Source organism: Fundulus heteroclitus, chromosome 3, assembly GCF_011125445.2.
Source record: "Fundulus heteroclitus isolate FHET01 chromosome 3, MU-UCD_Fhet_4.1, whole genome shotgun sequence".
Classification (NCBI taxonomy): domain Eukaryota; kingdom Metazoa; phylum Chordata; class Actinopteri; order Cyprinodontiformes; family Fundulidae; genus Fundulus; species Fundulus heteroclitus.
The window spans coordinates 45,182,131-45,197,410 of record NC_046363.1 but is presented as its reverse complement, the minus strand read 5'-3'; the positions used below and the strand labels follow the sequence as shown (position 1 = coordinate 45,197,410).

At 40.6% G+C, this 15,280-nt stretch overlaps 2 protein-coding genes across 2 annotated transcripts in view; one reads left to right on the top strand and one right to left on the bottom strand.

The window, feature by feature from the left end:
* LOC118562707 overlaps positions 1-15,280 on the top strand; it is a 275,945-nt gene that overhangs the window by 46,886 nt on the left and 213,779 nt on the right. The window lies entirely within an intron of this gene.
* On the bottom strand, positions 4,560-9,385 carry LOC110368414 (NACHT, LRR and PYD domains-containing protein 1 homolog). The gene is made up of 12 exons (XM_036135527.1): positions 9,217-9,385; positions 8,950-9,106; positions 8,740-8,783; positions 8,581-8,651; positions 7,812-8,026; positions 7,476-7,726; positions 7,255-7,383; positions 6,864-7,002; positions 6,642-6,671; positions 6,159-6,202; positions 4,817-5,123; positions 4,560-4,664 (listed from the first exon to the last, which is right to left on the bottom strand). The coding sequence occupies exons 2-11, from the start codon at positions 9,083-9,085 to the stop codon at positions 4,845-4,847; spliced, it is 1,338 nt and encodes a 445-aa protein (XP_035991420.1). The 5' UTR covers positions 9,086-9,106; positions 9,217-9,385; the 3' UTR covers positions 4,560-4,664; positions 4,817-4,844.

Below are 15,280 nucleotides of genomic sequence, written 5' to 3'. Positions count from 1 at the left end.
TTTGAGATTAATAAAAAAACAACACATTTATTTAGAGTGTTTTTACTCACTTTGTCTTTTCCACAAGTATAATTTTTGTCTCTCTTATTACAGTCACAAGCACAATACCATATAGGGAGGTTAGGTGATGACATTCTTTAACTTCTAGCAATTTTTAGAACACCCCTACTGAGTTGGCATCGACTCACCGTGCCTGAAACACGACTGCTTTCTGGTCTGCCTAGCCTTTTTAAAAAGACAGAGAACCATGGATTAACTTTTCAAAACGATAAGATAGTTTAGATGCCACAAACATTTGGAGGCAACGGATAGATAGCTGAAGTTAAGTGTTTGCAAACACTCTACTAAAATCTTCTTCTGTGTTGTGAATTCACATTGCACAAATAAACTGTGTTAAACTGAATTAAATTTATGAAATTCCATGTAGGGGCATGGAGGGAGGGGGGTTTGATTTGCAATATAGGGGGAAATGGTTTAATGCAGCATTAAAATAACTTAAGATAAAATGTAGATTTTAAATAGTCTAAACCTATAAACTTCTGGAGATATTGCCATTTATTTCTATATTTAAAATTTTACACAATATTTTCACCTTGGGATTTTCATGATAATTTTTGTATTGTTTGTTATTGTTTGAATTGGTATATTTTGTATTTTTTCTACCTTATGGATACGGATATAATCAAAACAATCCCCAGTAGTGTTCCAGTTTAAAACAAATATGTTAGCAACGCAATAAACAATAGTAATGAAAATGGTTTTAGGAGGGGAAAAAAGGATCAATAAATATGTTGGTACCCACAGATTATTTTCTATGTGTAAACATGCTTATTGGTTCATATAGTAGAGCATCTCTGTCATATTCTTGTATGCCTAGACTGTATACATACATAACCTTTTATATTGTAGAACGTTTGCTTCAAACTTTACTACACCATTTAAGCAATAATATATTAATAAAACAATATCTTGTTTTTACTCATAAATCATTGATTTGTGGTTTATTTTGGTTTCCAATATCAATTACTGTTTCTTGACTGGGGAAACGGGGAAAAGCACAACTAGAGAGGTAAAGTGAAAAAATCTTACATCTAACACTTGGCAGCCATTGGTTGTTCAAGTATTTCATTCATTAAATTATTTTGTAAAATAGTTAACCTTCTTTTTGTAACTTTAATCATCTTTAACTGCTTTTCTCTGTTGTCCTCTAGAAAACTAGTGTAGTTGAAACAAGACCAAAAATCTCCAAAATATAAGAAGCATATGACCTTGCTTCTTTATTTCATTATGACTTTTGCCATTTTAAATCTTCTCTGTATGAATTTACTTTAAAGTTCATGATTAATGATAAGTTTGAGTATCATTTACATGTTAAATCCTGAATGTGATTGCGTATTTTATTAAAACAGATGATTACATGTATGAAATGAGAACCTGAAATGCCACAGTCATGAAATAGTTTTAATTGGGTGGAGCGTTGACATTTTTTACATTGTGATAAATTTCTTACATTACACCAGGTACCTATATGATTAATTTATCTGTCCCATGTGATGACACCCTTCCTGGAATCAAAATGAGTTCAGAGACTCTAAAAATCCACCAGGAAGGTTTAGCTCAACTGGGTCAAATTACAGGGATGTCCTTTTCAATATCTTTTTGCAATTACATGTTTTTATTTGTCTTGTACACCGATCTCCATTTGTTAGGTGTTTTAATGCTTTATGCACCACGTGGATGTGTGCTCTGTGTCACTGGTTTCTTGACAAGTTTTATTAAGTAGTTTTCCCTTCATATCTACTGGTTTTACAATTAATCCAAATTGAGTAGGCTCCCAAGATCTAGTCCAGATCTGATATCCTGACCTTCACAGAGGAAAGAGTTACATGATTCTTCTCAGGCTGAGAGGGAAGTGGGGAGGTGAATAGAAACACCTGTTTCTGTGCAGGTAAACGGTCACATCTAACCAGGTAAAATCTTTTTTTTATTCTCATGTGGAAGTTATGGTGCTGAATGCTGACAGCTCTGGACTGGTTCCTACTCTTTCTCATCTCCCTTTCTTTTCTTGAAATAATGTAAGTATTATAACTCTACACTAGCTACAAAACCACTATTTTAGAGTATTAAGATACAATACTTTTGGTAAAAATTTAAACATATCTTCATATTTCTAAGAATAAGTTTATATATGTTGCAATTGGCAGTTGACCACTTTATATCAGTCTGCTACGTTCTCCTACTGCGCTCCAGTATGGGATTATTTGCTGTTATTCCATCTTTAAATTTTATTGATAATGATAATAACAATATATTTTATCTAGAAGCTCCTTTCAAGTCACCGAACAAAAATTATACACAGATAACCAATAAAAACAGTATTACCAGACATTATTATCTCCTGTACAGGAGAAGGCTCTTGACCCATGGTCATCAAGTGGACACGAGCTGTGACAAGAAAAGGGGATGAGGAAGAGCGAAGATTTTGGATGGTTGTGTAATAACAGAAGATCAGAGAGGTAAGGAGGTGCCAAGTTGTTGTGAGCTTTATATTCTGTCTATTTTTTCTCGTCATAGCAGCGACATCTGGCCTGGTGTTCAACATCCAGGGGAGGCATCAGCTGAGCTCCTGCTGCATAGAACTTCATGTCATAGATGATAAATGATCAAACATAGCTGCTGGTTGAGCTTTTATTACAACCAACTCTCTTTTATTGTCCAAACCTATAAAAGTGGCTTAAAGCCTTTCTGCTTAGCTGAGTTCCTCTCCTGGATGAAGCCACTAAAGAGCCATTGCTGCCACTACCGCTTTACTTTTCTCTCACATAGAGAGTATTCCTGGATCAGGTCTTCTGTGGTATTGTTTACATGTCTGTCTTATCTGTGTGAAAAGCCATGGCAGAGGTACACTGAGGCTGGTTTTGGTTCTGCTGGAGGTTCTTCCTGTTAAGGAGAAGGTTTCCCTTCTGCTTTCACTACATGCATGCTCGGTACATGGGATTGTGGTTTTGTTTCTGTTGGTTTTCTTCTTGTCTGCTAGCTCTCAGTGTTCGTTGAGGTTTTGGGACGTGGGGGTAAAATAAGAAATTTTTCTGTGCAATGTAAACCTTTTCAATCCTTACTCAATAAAAAAAGACATTTGAAAGAATTTTACTATTATTGAATATTTATTTTACATCTTGTTAAATTGGATAGGAACCATTTATATATTTGTCTGTATTGCATTAAGTTCCATAAAAATCTGATTTGCATTATTTAATTGTTTTACGGAAGTTTTTTATAATCAAAAAGGTACTAAAAGCCTGCATGCAATCATTAACCCAAAAAGTAAATCCGTCTTCTTCCGCTTATCCGGGGTCGGGTCACGGGGGTAGCAGCTTCAGTAGGGAGGCCCAGACGTCCCTCTCCCCGGCCACTTGGGCCAGCTCCTCCGGGGGAATCCCAAGGCGTTCCCAGCAGAGAGACATAGTCTCTCCAGCGTGTCCTGGGTCTTCCCCTGGGCCTCCTCCCGGTGGGACGTGCCCGGAACACCTCACCAGGGAGGCGTCCAGGAGGCATCCTGACCAGATGCCCGAGCCACCTCACCTGGCTCCTCTGGACGTGGAGGAGCAGCGGCTCTACTCTGAGTCCTCCCCGGATGACTGAGCTCCTCACCCTATCTCTAAGGGAGAGCCCAGACACACTACGGAGAAAACTCATTTCAGCCGCTTGTATCCGGGATCTCGTTCTTTCGGTCACGACCCAAAGCTCGTGACCATAGATGAGGGTAGGAACGTAGATCGATCGGTAAATCGAGAGCTTCGCCTTTTGGCTCAGCTCTCTCTTCACCACAACGGACCGGTACAGCGCCCGCTTCACAGCAGACGCTGCACCAATCCGCCTGTCGATCTCCCGCTCCATCTTCCCCTCATTCCTGAACAAGACCAGAGATATTTAAACTCCTCCACTAGGGGCAGCACATTCTCCTCAACCAGGAGAAGGCACTCTACCCTTTTCCGGTTCAAGACCATGGTCTCAGGTTTGGAGGCACTGATTTTCATCCCGGTCGCTTCGCACTTGGCTGTGAACCGCTCCGCAAATATTTTATATGTATCAAAAATTTAAATATTCAAGAGTTTTAAAAATATTTACATAATTAATATCATCAGCAGGAAAGGTCTATTTGAAAAGAAAATTGTTGTCATTGACATTCTAATGTTATTTTAAATGCAAACAAGTATTAAAGAAACAGACGTTATGGTTCATGGCAAAGTCCTGCAGGGTGGCACGGTGAGTCTCAAGTCTTTTTACTTCCAAATAAAAGTATTTTGATCGTTTTAAAAGAAAACCCTGGATGCAGGCAGGTGAGATGTTGGGTAGTAGGAGATGAGACGTCTTTCAGGAGCTCAGAGTGAAGCTGAGGCTCTAAGGTACTGGAAGGATTCAGCTGAGGTCTTCTGGTCATCTCCCCTTGGAAGTGTTTTGGACTTCTAGAAGGACACCCAACCAGAGGATCTACATGTAGCCTGCAAACTCCTCTGAATCCCCCAGGATGAGATGGAAAGAACTGTTCTCAAGACAGACTTGCAGGCTTTTTACTTTACCTGCACCCGACTTGATCAACAAAATCCAATCCAGCCCAGGAAGCTACAAATCCAGGCCACCTTTACAACATTTCAGTCTGTGCCCTTGGGAGAAAAACAAAGAATTTAGGGCTGGAGAAATCATTTTACACATATCTGTACTGAACTGTAACAATCTTTCCAGAACCACAGCGGATTCATCAGGTTATTCAAAGCATTTTCAAAATAAATTTAAAATAAGATAAATTTACCAGTTCATTTCTCCTGTGATGCCTGACCTTCAGATCATGATCTGGTGTCTGGAAGCCTCTCCACCAGATCATTCCTGTTAATTTTCTTAAAAATGTCTTTGGTGACCTCCACGGCCTGTTGGGTGAAGGTCTTCATCATCAGATCCACCAGGTCGGAAGTATCTGCCTCGTCCAGTAGACTCGCTGGGATGCTTGGGATGCCTGAACTCTCGTCTCTGTTCTTCAGTTGCCATTTGAAATCTTTAAGCTCATGTTGTTTCAGATCATTCAACAGTTTCAAAAGCATCTCCTTGTCTGATGTGATTGCCGCTGCCTAAAGATTTACAAGAAAGAACGTCGATCATTCCACGGCATAAAATGCTGACTTGTTCTTAAACAGCTGCTACCAGCAGAGGGCGGCTCAGTGGGCAGAAAACTCGACCTGTTACCAGAAAGTTGCGGCTTCCCCTTGTCAAATGTTAACGTGCCCCTGAGCAAGGCACTTGACCCCAAGCTGCCCACCGTTCTGTGTATCTTCGCATGAATGTGTTTGCTTTACAGAGTGTGACTGGGGGTGATGTGGCTCTGATGTTTAAATGGTTGGTATGACTAGAAAGGTTTTATCAAAATTCAATGGATTTATCATTTAAAGGAGTCATCACCTGGAATTCAGACTTTTTCATGTTAAAATGTGTGTGTTGGTGATAGGCCTCCGTTAAAACCTTCCATAAAATCAGGAGTGTGAAAGTTACTTTTTCTTTTTTGTGTGAGGGCTCTTTGTACAAACCATAAAAACACAGAAGAGCACACTCTCCACGAAGCAAGATTTTGGTGCTCCTCCTAGATTTAGGTCAGTTAAGGAACTTTCTATATGCACATGACATTTTGCCCCCGAGTGTTTTGTTAACTTGGAACGATACCAGACGGAAATGGCATCATGCCTGCGTTTGGAGAAAGGACCGATACCAACAGGGACTCATCTGCAGTGCAGTAGGTAAGTGCTCTTCCTTGTGTAACTTTTTACCAGGGTTCTCTCTTCCCTGCTCGCTTTGCTCTAACTGCAAGTGTGGAGCTTTTATTACGGCCGGCTGCAGCGTCTCTGTGTGAGTTTGTGAAAGATACAGACACTCCCGGCAGCGCCAACATTGCCGGGAAACGATGGTAAACTCACCATGGTACATTAACGCGCGCACATGCAAGTAAAAAAAGGGGGTATGAATAAGGGTCAGAATAATCTCTGTTTAAAACATTTTTTCCTAACAATGACAGAACATTAATTTAAAGACATTTTCAGAAGAACAGTACATGTAAAATACCAGGTTATGACTCCTTTAATATTCCTCAAATGTTAGAAAATTCTCTTACTCACTCTTTGCATCATTGCAGACAGATGCTCATCTGAACGCTGCTTCTCTGAGGAGAAAAGGGTTAAAAATTGACAGATTATCCATCTTTATAAAAGATTTACAATAAATGAACTATTCATACAGTTCAAGTTGTGTCAGAGAGTTGTTGATGTGATGTAATCTGGTTGAAACCTGGGCAGAGCAGATAAACTAAACATGACACAGTAAGACACAGTAAAGATGTGTTAGGAGATGTTCTGATCTGGTGAGACCAAAATGTTTCTTTCAGGCCTTCATGTGCACAAACTGGAGTCTGCACAACATCCCCTCACATAATCTGATTAAAAGCAGTTCTATTGTAAAAAATGGTGAAAACCATCTATCCCTTTCCTTCCACCTCACAGTCATGCTTAACTTTGTGTTAATCGGTTTCAGAAAGTTACCCCATTGAGGTTTTACTCTTGAGGGGTGTGAAAACGTTTGTACAATCCACCTGTTTGTCTCACCTTGTGCCTGGCCACTGCTTTGATACTCATCTGAAACAGAAATGCAATTAAATCAGTTCATGTAAACAGGTCTTCTCTTATTGACCCAAATTTAAAACCAACCAATCAGATGGGTTCTTCCTCATTCTGTGAAGCAAAGCTGCTCAAATCAAGCAGTGAAGTTCCCCTGAGGAGCATTTTGTTGTGAATACTTTATGGGAAATTCACTGATCTGAAACAGACCTTTTCGAACAGCACACTCCCACACTGGCTGGTCCTCTCCGTCGGGTCTGAGCATTAGACTGAAGTTCCTGTTTGCATTTTCAACGTACACCTCAAAGAAATTTGGCTCTCCTCTTGGATATCTGAGTTTTATTCCCGTCTAAAGAAAAGACAGGGATGAAATGCTTTTAGCAGAATCTTACTAAATTATATATTGTATTTTAAAAAGTATCACCAAATGCATTACTGACTGAACCCATGGTACTTCTATAATTAGCTCATATTTACCAACAGTGATGTAGACGATACATGTGTTACGTATTGTGCGGCCTGTCTGTGATCCAACCATAAAATGGCCTTTAGATGCATGTACAGTCTGATGAAAAAACATCTAAAGCTGCATCAAACCTACTTTAGGAGAAACTTCTGCTGCACCCAGATCTGATGTGAGGATGAAATAATCTTTTATTTTCAGGGACTTCTCTGGGTCTGGCTTTCGGATCACTTTGTATCCATTGTAAGTTTCCTCCAGGTCCATTTTCTGTAAAAACAAAAAACAACAAAAAAACAAAACAAGTGAAAGTATTGATGTGTCTGAGCTGTGTTCCTCCACACTGGTAGACCTGTGATTACCTGCTGTAACCCTGGATCCCGTGGGATGAGGTAAACATGCAGTGTGAGGAAAGCTGTGTTGGTCTGATAGATCAACACGTTGCAGCTGATTTTCACAGGAAGGCCGACTTTCATCAGCACCGCTCTCGGAGAGAAAATGGGTTCAGATAGTTTGACATGTGCTGATGAGACCTCAGAGACATTTTCCACAGCGTCTCCACAGTCGTCCATGTGTAGGACTGCAAACCAGTCCAAAGGTTTAGGGATGTCATCTGAATAAATCACAGCAGTGAGACACCGAGAGGAAATGTTTGAATCCATCATGTTAAAAAGTTTGCCACCATCGTGTTCTCCTACCAGTACAGATCCAGTGTGGCAGGAACACCTCCATCATCTTCCCCGTAATGAGGGTGATGTCCATCATAGGACCTGCAGGCATGTATCCTCTGCTTTCTATCCTCTCCATGTGTCCGTCCCAGGAGCAGAACCGGTACTTAAAAATTACCTTTTCTGAACAGACCCAACGCAGACCAGAGACGCTGCATTCAAAGTGTCCAGCTTCACACCGGAAGCTGAAATATGGTTAGGCAAAAAAAAAAACCAACATTTATTTGAAGTTTCCAGTTGTTAATTTAAATGTACTGGGCTAATCCTGCTTAGCTCTGAAGGCCCATTTTTACCCCGGTTTAAGATTTAACAATAAATTAGAACTACATTGTAATATGCATATTTAATTCATTAGGAATTCCTGGGACAAAAGTTTACATTACCAGTGTACCTACGTGCTTCTCCCAGGCATTACAGCTTTTGTCTGATCAAAGTTTGCAAAGACATCCTTTTAATACACTGACTGCCCTCCTTCGCTGAGTTCGGGAGGGAGGGGGTCTGTGGGCTATCTGCCTTGCCTGCCTATGTGTTCCTTAAACAAAGAGACTGTTCTACTCTGCATAGGGTCAAGCCAAATGATCTACCCCCCCCCGCCATAAAACCCAACTGCATGTTTTCTCTCGCTAAAAGAGCGAGACAGTCAACAACCCTCCATTTCCTTTAGCTCTCCCATATGAATACGACTAAGATACTTATTTTCCCCAACACTGTGCAGCAGTGCTGATGAGGCTAATTTCACCTGTAGGTTGGAGCTTCTGCATCTGTCCGGTTTTCCTCAGGTACAAGTTCAGTCCAGCAGGTGGAGTCCAGCTGCAGAACACAGATCAGATGCTACTTTCTGACTCTTCACCCAGATGAGATACGTGTAAATATCTCCATTCAGTGACTGAATAATTACCATCACTCCTTTAGTTTCCTTGGCGTCCAGGCGTTTCACAGGTCCTTGTGGAGAAATAATAACCTTATTAAACCTTATTCATCCGGGGTCTCATTTGCCATGAGAATGTGTTGCTCTACAGAATCTATCTATTGTTTACTGAAGTCTTTAAGATAAAGAAAAGCATTTTGATTTTACCTTACAGTAACCAGACAAAAGAGATAGGCTTACCATGATATGTTGCTAATAAAATCTTCGTAATGCTCAGAAATAAACTCCACAAGCATTGAAAGTGTAGCAGTCCCTCAGACCAAAGAAGAAACGGAAAGCCTCGACGGGTGCAGTTGTTTTCATTTACTGGATTCATAACCAATTTACACCGTGAAAACTAAATAAACACAAAATACATCTGCTTAGATGCCTTTCTTTGACACAGAACATAAAAAAAGATTACATAAAGTACAAACTTTATAAACAAATAAAGCTCTAAACCTGCACCTTGCTCTGCTGTTCAAGGGTTGCAAGGTGTGTAGCTGTAGGTCTATAAATCTGCTGCTATTGAGCCTCATCAAGCTGCATTCAGACAAAGGTGCGCTCAGACCTAATCTCTAACAAAAAAGACTGCCTTGTTTCCTTTTCTCCTCTGTGGGATATTAAAGCTCTGAGCACTGACTGACAGGAAGGTACTTTCTGAATCTTTCTTACTCTTGCTCGCAGTTTACTCCCAGCTGAGCTACAGCACCCCCTACTGTACATTACTAGTAACAACATAGATTCAGCTTTTGAATGCAGAACGGACATTTACAGAAAGTTTTGGTGATTATCTATCTTCTAAATCTGATTTTAATCAGAGAAAAATAACCCTTCGTCATCAGCATACTGCATTAATCAGAAGTTGTTTTCACTCAGGGAATGGATGGATCACTGGAGCTGTGACTCTGGGTAAGTACAGTTGCCAAACTTACTCAGAGTCACAGCTCCGTTGATCCATCCATTCCCTTAGCTCTTAGCAGTAATGACTTTATGGGATTCTTCATAAATAAAATGGATTCCATTAAAAATAAAATAATTGGCATCCTCCCAAACATGATTACCTCGTCCTCAGTAAGTGAGGCAGCGTTGGAGGAATATTTAGAGCATGATCGGGGTTTGAACTGTTAAGAAGCAGTAGAGCTTTCTGAGCTATCTAAAATTTTAGCTTCATCTAAACCTTCTACCTGTATGTTAGACCCAATCCCAACCAAATTGTTTAAGGAGGTATTCCCTTTGATCAGTGGCACTATTTTAGACATGATTAATCTATCCTTAGTAAATGGATATGTACCACAGGCTTTTAAAGTAGCTGTTATTAAACCTTTACTTAAGAAACCATCTCTTGATCAAGATGAGTTAGTAAATTACAGACCTATATCTAATCTTCTTTTCTTATCTAAAATTCTTGAGAAAGTAGTTGCTAATCAACTATGTAAACTTTCACAAAGTAATGACCTACTTGAGGAGTTTCAGTCAGGCTTCAGAGCTCATCATAGCACTGAAACAGCTCTGGTGAAGGTCACTAATGATATTCTCATGGCCTCAGATAATGGACTTGCCTATACTTGTCCTGTTAGATCTCAGTGCTGCATTTGATACAGTTGATCACAATATTCTCCTACAAAGACTTGAGCATACTGTAGGGATTAAGGGGAAAGCATTAGGCTGGTTTAAATCTTATCTGTCGGACAGATTCCAGTTTGTTCATGTTAATAATAAATCTTCCTCAAACTCTAGGGTCACTTGTGGAGTACCACAGGGTTCAGTCCTTGGACCAATTCTCTTTACTATATATATGCTTCCGATAGGCAAAATTATCAGACAGCATGGGATTAATTTCCACTGTTATGCTGATGACACTCAGCTATATTTATCCATAAATCCTGATGAATCCAATCAGTTACTTCGACTGCAGTCATGTCTTGATGACATCAAAAGCTGGATGACCTTAAATTTCCTGCATTTAAATTCTGACAAGACAGAAGTTGTAATCTTTGGACCAAAGTCCTCAAAAAATAAACTTCTTAATCAATCCCTTAATCTGGATGGCATTAACTTGGCCTCTGGTAATAAAGTAAAAAATCTTGGTGTTGTTTTTGACCAAGACATGTCATTTAAATCCCATATTAAACAGGTTTCCAGAGTTTCCTTTTTTCACCTCCGGAATATCGCCAAAATTAGAAACATTCTGTCCAGGAGTGATGCTGAAAAACTAGTCCATGCATTTGTTACTTCAAGGCTGGACTATTGTAATTCTTTACTATCAGGAAGTCCACAAAACGCAGTTCAAAATCTTCAGCTGATCCAAAATGCTGCAGCAAGAGTTCTGATGAAAATCAACAAGAGGGATCATATTTCTCCAATTTTAGCATCCCTTCATTGGCTTCCTGTTAAATCAAGAATAGAATTTAAAATTCTTCTTCTAACGTATAAAGCCCTTAATAATCAAGCTCCATCATATATCAGAGCTCTGATTACCCCGTATGTTCCTAACAGAGCACTTCGCTCTCAGACCGCAGGTCTGCTGGTGGTTCCTAGAGTCTCTAAAAGTAGAATGGGAGGCAGATCCTTTAGCTATCAGGCTCCTCTCCTGTGGAACCAACTCCCAGTTTTGATCCGTGAGGCAGACACCCTATCTATTTTTAAGACTAATCTTAAAACTTTCCTTTGTGACAAAGCTTATAACTAGAGTGGCTCATGTTACTTCGAGCTACCTCTATAGTTATGCTGCTATAGGCTTAGGCTACTGGAGGACATCAGGGCCTATATTTGTCACTCTACTGATTTCTACTCTACTGTTCTCTAGTTATGCATTGCATTGCATTGAAATGACTGTTGTAATTTCTGTCATGATTTGTTTACCGAAGAACTCAGGAAGCGCACACGGGACTAAAGCTTAAGAGTCTTTATTTTAAGGAAGTGTGCTGGATGGCAGATGATGAAGACCGGAGGTTCAGGGCTGCAGAAGGTCAGGGATGTAGGTGATGGCAGGAGCTGACGGCCTGGAGCGAGAGTCCACAATAATCTAAGTGGCCAGGAAGCTCAGTGCTATTTAGTAGTGATGTTACGTTATGTGCCGAGGCTTCGAGGCGTGTGTCAAGTAATGGAGGGGGCGTTTCCGTGAAGCGCGTATCGATGCTTGCTTCATTTAGGGGAGGAGCCGAAAACGATGACATCCGAAGCCTCGCTGCCCGGCTGTACCACGTGACTGCTTCGGGAAGTGGTTCAGATTTCGCTGCAGGGTTTGACAGCTTTAGAAACCCCACAGGCTCCATTCAAAATGTGGGTTGTTGTAGGCGAGTTGCAGTCAGTTGAGAGAGTGGATAGAGTTTTGATAGTTTGGATAGCAGAGTTTGGATAGTGGTTATTTAGTTTGAGACAGTTAGTTTGGTGTTTGGAGAGTTTAGGAGAGAGATCGTTAGGAGATCAGTGCTCTCAACTATCACGCATTGACCGTCACTGACTTCACACGGTCACACGCAAACATGGCATTTTTCACGCATAAAAATCCCAACGCCCATCTGGGCAGCGGACGATAAAAACTCCACCTTCTGCTGAGATGTTTCAGCTTCTTTCACAGCTTGTGGCCATCATTCCTGCTGCAGTTCATGTTAACAGAGCAGCAGGAGGAGCGATCAGAGTTATGAATAATTTTAGTCTTAATAGTGGTGAAAGTGAGCCGGTAAGGTCCTGTACTACGTACGCAGAGAGCTGCTGCCAGATAAAGCCTTCATTCAGAACCAGCCATGGCTGCACTCTGGATCATAAAACAGTTCTGCTCACCAGATGCAGTTTAAAACGCTACTTCTGTTTATAAGTTGTTTTTATTAATTCTGCATTTTTTAACTACATGCACCGTATTTCTGTGCCTCAGCGCTTGCCGCTGAGGCACCGGTCAGCTCCTATGACCGGTCAGCTCCTATGATCACTGTATAGGAGCCCTTTACAGTTTTTATTTATGCATTTCCACCCTGTTTATCCCTCGCACGCAGCGCACCATCGGGTAAAATCCTCCCACCTCACCGCCCAGAGCGCACTGAGGAGAGCAATAGAGATTTGTCTGGTCGACTGAGATGAGAAACCTGTTGCTGTGAAAGGTGATGAGAATGTTATAAACTGTAACAGTCTAGAAGTGCGTTGAGCTGAAAGGAGGGAGACATCAGCAGCTGGATCGTGCGTAAAGACGCAGCGGGAACCTCTGTGCGCTTCAGTGTTGCTGCTGAGGGTAAAATGTGGGACCGTATAGTACTGGGCTCATGTCATTTTTCATTGGTCACAGTAACCCAATCTGTACATACTTGCACTTATTTATTTATGCACCCCGGCATCATCTGTGCCATGTGAGCGTGTCTTTTCAAAGGTTGGAGAAGTATTTTCAAAAAAGAGAAATCATTTGAAACCAAAAACTGTGGGGAAATTGTTGTTTCTTAATAAAAATGCATGAAATCATCCAAGTTACACAAGCATTAGCCATATCACGTCACTACTATTTTGGGAATAATTACACACAGAGAATACATTCAAACAATATTTTATTATACACATGTGTATACAAAATTCATGTAGACAAATTATTTCGTCCTACACCTTTAGTGAAGTCATTCCCAAGAGCCATAATAGACAAAAAAATCAATGCATCACACGTGTTAAGATACAGCTGGCTGTGATTTTACACCTGGCCAGTAGGTGGTGTCGTGTGCACATGAAGCTTCAAGAAATGAACCCTTTCTGGAACCAGTTGGCTCAAGTGGTTCAATGCCTCATGAGGCTTCATCTCACCATCACTACTATTTAGTAAGCAGATCTCTGGAGACACCGTGGCACAGAGCAGAGCTTCTCCAGGAACGAACCACAGAATAAAAAGACTTACAGAGGGACTGGCATGGAGTGGTGGATAGCAGATGAGGGCCCAGTGCTGAACTGAAGACAGAGGGAGGTTTAAATAGAGCACTAACAGGTGAAACAAGGGTCTGGCTAATTAACAAGCAAATGATTATCAGGTGTGACTGACTGCTGAGGAGGTGAAGTGAAAATTGACAGAAAATAACTGATGACTGAAAACAATAAATAAAATTAAACCTAACTCAAAAGAGATAAAAAAAATGAAAATAACAGAAAAACAAAGCCAAACCAAAACTCAACCATGACAATTTCAGCTTTTAACTTTTTGCTCTCTCTCTTTTTTCTTCATCGTAGGTACACCTGGTCTGGCGTTCTGTTAGCTGTGACATCATCCAGGGAAGATGGATCACCCGCTATTACCATCTAATGTAGAACAGGTTACTGAATCAATGTGTGCTTCTGTGCTTTTTTTGTTTCTCTTGTTGTGTCTCTGCTCTGTCTTCTGTAACCCCCAGTCGGTCGAGGCAGATGGCCGTTCATACTGAGCCCGGTTCTGCCGGAGGTTTTTCCTTCCCGCTAATGGGTGGTTTTTCTTTCCACTGTCGCTTCATGCTTGCTCAGTATGAAGGATTGCTGCAAAGCCATGGACAATGCAGACGACTCTCCCTGTGGCTCTACGCTTGAATGCTGCTTGTCGGGACTTTGATGCAATCAACTGGTTCCCTTATATAGGACTTTTTTTTTTAAATATATGTTTATTAAGTTTTCAAAATGCAACATACAAAAATTGTACACAAGAGTATAAAACATAAACATAGTTAACAAGTTACGATCTAAGGAAAAACATACTCTTACCAATATAAAATAGAAATAAAAACATGTAATAACTGAGGAAAAAAAAAAAAAAGGGAAACAAAACCTCAAGCCAGGGAAATTATCTAAGTAATGGTTACATTGCACTGGTTACCATTTACACTTAAGGATAGTACAACTTATCTATGAAGGCACGGGTGGCATACTAAGAAACTGAGCGGGTGTCGGGGTCAGTCCTAGACTGAGCTACATGGTCTAAAACTTATCATTGGAGCCCTTAACGTCATACCGCAGTCTTTCCAAATGAAGAGTCTCAGTAAAATCACTTATCCACATTTTAAACAAAGGAACCTTGTCAGTTTTCCACAATCTTAATATTACTTTCTTAGCTATAACCATTCCATACACCACAGTCGTTCGTACAGAAATGCCGCAGGTCTTAAGTAAAGGAGAATGTCCAAATAATGCAATCTGGGGTTCTGGAATTAAGGTACACTTATACACTTCAGAAAACCATTTGAATATGTCGCACCAGTACTGGAAGAGCTTGGGGCATGACCAGAACAGATGGGTCAAGGAGCCATCGGCAGATTTACATCTATCACATTTTGAGGATATTGAGGGGAATATTCTGTGCAATTTTGTTTTTGAATAGTGAAGTCTATGAAACACCTTAAACTGAATCAACTGGTGTTTCGCATTAATAGAGCATGACCGAATCCTCCCAAGACCCTCCTCCCAGACCTCACTCCCAATCTGCACACCCAGCTCCTCCTCCCATGCAGCCCTCAAGGAGTCTGTGGCAAAATTATTGCCCTCTGCTAAAATGCCAACAAAGCTTGAAATAATTGTTTTTGATTCTGGGGAGCCCAAC

What these genes read in the sequence shown, in the direction of transcription:
- LOC110368414 (XM_036135527.1), bottom strand. Translation starts at nt 9,085, where the DNA reads ATGAATCCAGTAAATGAAAACAACTGCACCCGTCGAGGCTTTCCGTTT. An exon ending in GCCACACTGGATCTGTACTG is followed by an intron (nt 7,727 to 7,811) that starts GTAGGAGAACAC and finishes TGATTTATTCAG; the next exon opens with ATGACATCCCTAAACCTTTG. An exon ending in AAGCAGTGGCCAGGCACAAG is followed by an intron (nt 6,203 to 6,641) that starts GTGAGACAAACA and finishes TTTTCTCCTCAG; the next exon opens with AGAAGCAGCGTTCAGATGAG.